Source organism: Pollachius pollachius (genome assembly GCF_949987615.1).
Source record: "Pollachius pollachius genome assembly, chromosome: 19".
In the NCBI taxonomy this organism is placed as follows: domain Eukaryota; kingdom Metazoa; phylum Chordata; class Actinopteri; order Gadiformes; family Gadidae; genus Pollachius; species Pollachius pollachius.
Window position 1 is genome coordinate 17,140,774 of NC_136952.1, and position 8,261 is coordinate 17,149,034.

Here is an 8,261-nt window from a genome sequence, read left to right on the forward strand (position 1 = left end):
AACCCCGTGGTCCTCCCCGGGCTCCTGGGAAGTGTAGTCTCACTGAACTGTAGCCGACAACAAAGTCGAGCGAACGTGGAGAATAAGCGATATGTGCGGTCTTTATCCCATTACATATAACATATCCAAGGATAAATGTGATGCATTCCGTTTTACCAACAGCTTTGTTTACACGTGTGACAGTTATATTTCACTCATAAACTACAAGTCCCAGAAGAGATCGAGTGTCCTGCGCAGGCGCTGTGAGTTGCTGAACTTGACGCGCAGGCCCCGGCGGGAGCGCGCATGGGGAGAAGAGACGGGGTGGAGAATGACCGGAGGATGGCGGCTCTCTGGAGGGGACACTTAGACGGTTTTATCACGGATTGTTCTGTTTTCACACCGGATATGTTGTAGTGTGTAACCCTCCTCCTACCGAGAGTCTCATCGATGTTCTTTAAGACCACAGGATGCCCCGGGACAACAAAACCCCCCTCATCCAGAGGATAGCGAGCCAAGCCCACCGCACGTTCAGCGGCTCGGACCCGGCCGCGGTCGGCTCGGACCCGGCGGCGTGCGGCGGGGAGGAGGAGGACTTCTCTCAGAAGCATAGCGAGCTCGAGGCGCTTATGACGGCGCTCAGGGCAGCGGACCTGAAGCTCGCACCCCGGAGCGGAGCGGCGGGATCCAACCCGGACGCCGTCAACCCGCCGGTCACGTACATGCACATCTGCGAGACGGACACGTTCAGCATGGGGGTGTTCACGCTGAGCAGCGGCGCGTCCATCCCTCTACACGACCACCCTAGCATGCACGGGATGCTGAAAGTGCTTTACGGCAAGGTGAGCATCCGGTGTTTCGACAAGCTGGAGCAGGGCGCGAGCGCGACCGAGCCGCCAGTATTCGCCCCCCCGCTGGCCCCGCGCCAAAGGGGCTCCCTCCGGCGCGCCCGGCTGCGCTCGGTGGGCGAGTACTCCGAGGGCAGCGGGCCGTGCCTGCTCACCCCGCTGCGGGACAACCTGCACCAGATCGACGCACTGGACGGACCGGCCGCCTTCCTCGACATCCTCGCGCCGCCGTACGACTCGGATGACGGGCGGGACTGTCACTACTATCGGGTGCTGAGCAGCGCTGCGCCCCGGGGGGCGGAGAGCGGGCATGTGGCTCAGCAGCAGGACGGGCCGGAGGAGAAGGACCAGGACCTGAACCAGGAGCAGGAGACGGAGACGTGGCTCCTGGAGATACCGCAGCCCGAGGACTTCTGGTGCGGCGGGGAATCGTACCCAGGCCCAACCGTTTCTGTGAAAGAATATAAATATTAAGTGATGTAAAACTTTGAGAAAGTAGTATCGAGCAATTGCCTGAAAACCACGAAGTTGCCTGCAGAACCGTTTTCACCGACCTAATCACAATGGACACTTGAAAAGCGAAACCCTGAGAGCTGATGTTGCTGACAGCATTCCACTGAGAAATGCTCTTCAATGAACATATCAAGATGTTGGGAACTCAATGTGTGGCCTTTCTGATAGCATCTAATATCTTTGTATTTTAATACTTTAATACCTTTTCCAAATATACTGAGATGTTTTATTACCAGAGTTAAAAGTGACCTTTTTTCTGCCTAATTTAATTCAATATATTCCTGTACAGCTCTACTATGTCTTTGATTCAAGTGTGCATGACAACTTTATTTCACATCAAGGACTTTTTATTTGATAGCCATGAAAGGCTCCACTTTAGGATGACTGTTCCAATGTTAAATGACACAGTTAGTTTTGTGGAAATGTACAATCTTAATCAAATGCATAACTGTTAAAGGTTAAATATGAGACCCATGCAGAATGTTTATAGTAATCACTATTTATGCTGTTAGTGATATAACTGCCTAAATCTCATGGTAAACGTTCAACTATATCTTGGATGTGCTACATTATATTCATTATATCTTACGTATGGATTTGTAAATCTTTATTATTTTGAGATCTATTGCATTAATATGCAAAATTATTATGTCATATTTCTCATTAAAGTCAGGTTCAATAATAATAGAACACTGTTAATAACATTGGCCTATACGCAGCTAGATATTGATCTTTTAGCAACAGTAAAAAATAAGTAGTAAAAAAAAGAAGCAGAGCTTGCAGTAATTCAGAAAGTGAGATTTGATTTGCAACGCCGTTCCCATTGTTTGCTAATTGTATCGCTGGGCCCCACCCTCAACCATGACAACATGACCCATGGGGTTCCAATATTAGCACGATGATACTACATCTTTAACACATTAAATAATAACAAGTGACATTAAATGACATGGTACCGGGTGATGCACGCTATTCCAAAAGCTCCATTTGAGTATTTATCTTTGCCGTGCTGTCGCTCATTGGCTGTGTTTATACTAGAGAAATCTCTGGATTCCAAACCATTTTTGAATTACAATGTATCTACATTCAAGTACTCACTTTTTATCATGAGACAATTGCTGAGCAGTCTCAGTTAGCATCAGGAGGGTTTACCAGAGAGCCCTCTTGATATGCACAGACCTTTACAGTTTACGTTTGGACCACATCCATGGTTTCACCATCTCTGAGAACATACTGACCGTGCCTACCAGTTCAAAATAATGCCACACATCTTGTTTAAAAATCCCCTATCATGCTTTTTTAGGGTTAATAATTGCATTTGGGGGTACTACTCGAATAGGGTTACATACCTGCATGTAAAACAATACCCCTTACACTCACACTACATTTCTGCAAAACCAATTTCAGCATCTTTCAAAAACATTGTTTTGTATCATGTCGCTCCTGCGTTTGCGATTGGTTGAACACTTTACGCGTGTGTCTGTAAATTCACCCCCACCCGAGAAGTTGTAAACATTGCGGGTAGCCAGGAGGCGGGACTTCAGCACCGCCCACTAAACAATCTGACGTAACACTATTACGGAACTAAGGTTTGAGCTGTTTCGCACACTTATCGAGGGGCGTTCTCGGTGGGCGCGAATGCTCCCCCTGGCTCAGACTTAGATTTTTCAGACGTAAAACATGTATACATACAGCATATAACAGTCTAAAGAAAAAAAAAAGGTTGAAAAAGCATGATATAACCCCTTTAATAATGTAAATACAAGGTCCCGACCTCGTAGAATCAGTAGAGAATCGGACACAGCATGGAAATGGTTCAGACACATTTACACATTCGCAAGGCAAGCGAGTATGTTTCCGTGTGAGACCTGGTCTAGAAGACAACAGAAACCTGATCTACAGGAAAACACATACTCTGTCTACAGGACAAGAGAGACCCGGTCTAGAAGACAACAGAGACCCAGTCTACAGGACAACAAAGACTCTGTCTACAGGACAACATATCTCTGTGCAGTCTAAGTGGAAGGTAACGGATCACCTGCTAACCGTTTTCAATTTGTGATTTGAAGAAATATTAAAAATGCTGTCAACAAGCCAAACAGTTGGTTTACCTCCCTAACATAAGACTGGAGAGGACCAAAACGTCCTATTTTCAGTTAATTAAATGATTAGATAGGCTATCTTTCCATCAGGGAACTGTTCTTTCTAAAATGACCTTAGCAATCTCCTCCTAAACTGTGTAATGAGATTGTATTCAAATTATGACAAAATTATGACACATAAATGTTACGGACAGCAGCTTTAATATTCACATCAGCATAACCACAAAAGTCCAACTTTGACTCATAAATTGCAATATTTTATTTGTCCTGCATCAATTCCATGAAACATTTTCTTATCCAGCTTAATATATCTCAGCACCTTCATGTGTGCTTCAATATCAGAATGAGATGATCCAATAAGTGAGTTGGCCTGGTCATCAGCTCCAGGAAGTACAGGCCTGTTCATTTGACGTATGGACGCGGATACAGGTTCATCACTCATCCCTGAGGAGCCCTGATCACACACCTCACACCCGCCGCGTTCCAGACTGGAAAGGCGTTAGAAACTGACCAATGAACTGAAAGGCGTTAAAAACTGACCAGGGCTTTAAGAGGGGCTCCAGCCAGTCACATGGTTCACTGACCTTCTCGATGTGGTCGCTCCCCTCACTCATGGAGGGACGGTGTAATAAACCCCAGCCAGTATGACCGACATGGCTCTCAAAGTACTGCTGTTCCTTTAGTCTGGCTCTGTAAACACTGCATGCTGTCCATGAAACCTTTACTGTTCCATTTGGAGGAGGCTACCAGTCATGTGTCTTCTTTTACTGCTGTTTGGTGTGTGCTTATGGTCCAGGTTCATTCATTCATTTTGGCTGTCCGTCTTTGGACAAACTTGAAATGTAACACTCTTACTTTTTAGGATATTAGAATTTTCTTATATTGTGTTCTTCGGTTTGAGACAGAGAATACCCTCATCAATTAATTGGTTAACCCTTTCAAATAATTTATACATTGAAATCTTAGTTAACATGAACACCATTAGTAAATGATTATTACATCATTAGTTAACTGTTGATCAACTGTTAGTTAATGCTTAACGGCATGAACTAATATTAATGAATGGTTCATTAATGTACCCTTATTAGGTGTTACCAATTAAATACTTAATCTTTGCTCTCCATGCTAAAACCACAATCAATGTTCTTCCGAGGCAAGAGCCCAAATCATCTAATCACACACTCATCTTTCATTGTATCACCATGTGCTGTAATAAAAGCTCTCTTGGGGAAAGTTTCACCTTTTCAGGTCTCGGCAAACAGCGGCAGCACCTGGATCCATGGGGGGTCTTCAAACTGTGCATGTTAGAGTACTCATGATCTGATTCTAGGGTCTCTGGCTGCCTTCAGGCTTGTCTCTGGGGTTGCTGAAGTCACTGCATGTACCCCCCCTCACCCCTCATCCCCTCACTCCCCATCTCTTCACCCACGTCAGGGTCTTCCAGGAAGTAGGACCCGTTAATGGCCGGTGTCATCAGCACAGTTCATCGGCAGCACTGGTTTCCAGGGCGCCGTCCAGACCAGACAAAGCAGGGTTGTCAGCGTACAGAGATCTCCATTCAGGCCGAGGGGAGGATCCACCAGACAGATGGGGCATGTCCCCACTTATAGAAACCCTGTTTTGGATCCACATAAAAAAAAAGGTTGCAGTCCAATTCACTTTTGATGACATGACATCATGAATTATCGTCAAATTACGATATATTCATCTGACACCTATAACAGATTGTTTTTCACAATGTTATATAAATTTCCTGGATCAACCGGGCGTATCTAGAACGCCAGAGAACAATAAATAAAATGTAATGTTTACTTATTTTATTATTTATGGGTAATTATTCACATTAAATATAACCCATATACAATTTTGATACCTCCAGACCTCCATTTGTATTTGAAAGGAAGAATTGTTTCACCCAAACTTTAGATTTCACTCATCCATTTGATGCTGACTGGATCGGCTGCTCTCCAAAGCTTTACGGAGAGGACTTGAATCAATCCAACTCACGGTTTTTAAACACTTTTTGTACAAGTAAAATATATATTATTTTGGTTCTAGATGTATCATCCTAGAGCGATGCAGGAAAGCTCTTTCTGCTGTATAACGGCCTGATGGAATTAATTAATTAATGAGTTTCCTACTGGAGGCTCCGGGAGGTGGAAGAGGTGTTTCAGTTTCGATTATTTAAATATTATATATCTGTTGTGATTAACTTCATTATAAACGTTTGATCTCTTTAGAGTTGTGTCCTGAGAATTGTTGGGTTTGGATGCCGTCCGTTTTATATTCCAGCGGCTTAGCGCTCGGCTCTGAGAGGAATAAGGAATGACGCACCGTGGAGTCGACCCGTTTTTATTTTTCCAACAACAGCACAAATGTGTGAAGGGGATTTTTCTTTCTGTTTGTGTTTATCGATATGTTTTGTCCTCTTGCATGCGGTGGATATTACACTGAACACTGACATTTGGAAGCATATTCAACTCCTACACCACAATGTGAATGTGAATCTTTAATACTACTGGAGGTATTCTAGAATAACCACAGGACGAGGGGGAGTCGATATAAGTTCCAGTTATTTACATCCAACGTTACATCCCCACAGTAGTTGTACACGTAAAACACACTTTGCGTTAACACCAAAACATTTGTACAAAAATATATGTTCAACATCTCTATAGGAATGACAAATGTACATTGCATGTATAACGTCCTCGAATTTCCCATCTTAAAAAAGACAAGCAGAACCAGGCAGCGAAGGGGTAGCGACCCACACACACGTTAGGATGAACACTTCAATAACTTAAAACACATTTCCCTTTATCCAAACTATTATTGCGGTTATTTCACATCACGACGCGCTGCTCTGGTGCGCGCAAGTTGGATAAATATCTTCTTTAATATCACGGCCCTTACTGTTATGAATTAATGGCTGCTGGGGAGCCCATACTAGTAAAGACAAAAGTGCATAAAAGGGCCACACATCATGAAGGGCCCCTCGTCGGAACCACGGGAGGGGAAATGGATCAGACGCGCCAGGAGCACGCCTCCCCCGGTGCGTCCATCGGACACTGTCCCGCGGTTTGCGTCGTCCGTACCCAGGGTCAGATGATCTCTAGTCCACCACAACATTCACCTGTTATAAGAGTCTCTTAAGGACAAATCCCCGCTGTGCCGCCCAGGCCTGAGGACCGGTCCAGGCCCGAGCTGTTGGACGATGAGGAGGAAGAGGAAGAGGAGACGGTGGACGACTTCCTCTCCTTCTGCCGCAGGTGGATCTTGGTGTGTCTCTTCCGCTCGTCGCTGCGTGCAAACTTGCGTCCGCAGAAGTCGCAGGCGAACGGCTTCTCCCCGGTGTGCGTGCGGATGTGCGTGGTTAGGTGGTCGCTGCGGCTGAAGTTGCGCATGCAGATGCGGCACTGGAAGGGCTTGTGGCCCGTGTGGATGCGGATGTGTCGGGTCAGCTCGTCGGAGCGCGAGAAACGCCGGTCGCATGCCTCGGCGGGGCAGGGGTACGGCCGCTCGTGGATGGGCGTCTTGCTTGGTCGGTTCGGGTACTTTCTGGGTCTCAGGATGGGCCTGAGAGGCAGGTTCTGTGGGCTGTACGCGGAGGGAAGCCTCGGGGGCCCTCCCTCGGAACCGCTTCCTCCCGGACCCCCCAGCGTGTAGTTCCTGATGGTGTTCAGTGGGGTCAACGGCGGGGGCACGCGGAATGAGTCGAGCGGGCACGGGCCGAACGGCTTCCTCTCCGGGAGGGCGGCCGCCTGCATCTCCCGCTGGCATGCCGCCGGCGGGAAGAAGGTGGAGTAGTCGGACACGATGGGGAACAAGCCGGGCGCGTCGGAGCAGGTAATGGGGGGCTTCGGGGAGGAGTAGGACGGTGGCGGGTACGGGGAGGAGATGTGGCAGGTGGAGGTGGACAGGAACGCTGAGGGGTCCTGGTAGTGCTCCCCCCCGCAGCCGGAGGAGGAGTAGGGGGGCGGTGGGGAGTACAGGTGGTGGTGGTGGTGGTGGTGGTGGTCCATGTCGCCCTGGCTCTGCCCCGCCGCCATGGTGCAGCTCAGAGGACCGCCGGAGTAGTGGTGAGGGGAGCCGGAGGAGGCTGGAGAGGATGAGACGGAGGAGGAGGGGGGAGGAGGGGGAGGAGGCGGAGGCATTCCGAAGATGCCCGCCGAGACGATGTTGATGACCCCCTCCGGGTTCCAGTTGCCGGGGTACTGGGGGTCGATGGAGAACTTGCCCATGTAGGTGAAGGTCTGGTTGCGGTGGGAAGCGGGCTGGCTGAAGCCAGAGTACGGGGAGAGGTCGAGGGAGCGCTTCTCTGCTGCGAGGGGGTCTCCGTGCATCAGACCGTCTACAGAGAGGGAGAGGGGGCTGTTAGTGCGACCACCACCTTGGAGCAAACATCACACAATCCAAAATAACTTCTCTTTGAACTAAATCAAATCCGCTCAACGTGCAGCGTTAGTGACTCTGACTTCACAGTCCTACTTTAGAAGTACAAATAAAAATAAAGCTGTATCTGGGTTTCATCGCCACCGATATGTCGATGGGTCCTGCTCTGTCATTTCTTTAAGATAAACCACACTCACAAAAACTGATATTTAAACAAAAACGGATTATTTAAATACATATTTCTTGAATTTCCACAACATTTTTGTACTAGAATCAACCGTGACTACAGTACAACTGCCACGTCTGCTACTTATTTTTATTGTTATCGTTATTTTCTTAATCTTGTATTGTTGCTGCTATGTGACTCTTGAGGAATCAAGCCGAATAATTTGACTCTTATGTACTTGTACAATAAGATGTAGGCTAA

At 47.3% G+C, this 8,261-nt stretch overlaps 2 protein-coding genes across 2 annotated transcripts in view; one reads left to right on the plus strand and one right to left on the minus strand.

Moving 5' to 3' along the window:
- The first annotated feature begins 311 nt into the window (after positions 1-311).
- On the plus strand, positions 312-2,014 carry adoa (2-aminoethanethiol (cysteamine) dioxygenase a). Its single transcript, XM_079757348.1, has one exon. It carries the CDS (start codon positions 450-452, stop codon positions 1,299-1,301), a length of 852 nt encoding a protein of 283 aa, XP_079613474.1. The 5' UTR covers positions 312-449; the 3' UTR covers positions 1,302-2,014.
- A 3,857-nt stretch (positions 2,015-5,871) lies between these two features.
- The window catches only part of egr2b (early growth response 2b), a 2,727-nt gene continuing 337 nt past the window's right edge, over positions 5,872-8,261 (minus strand). Inside the window, exon 2 of the mRNA XM_079757533.1 lies at positions 5,872-7,793. Coding sequence (XP_079613659.1) covers positions 6,592-7,793 — 1,202 coding nt within the window. The 3' untranslated portion in view covers positions 5,872-6,591. The remainder of the gene's footprint in view (positions 7,794-8,261) is intronic.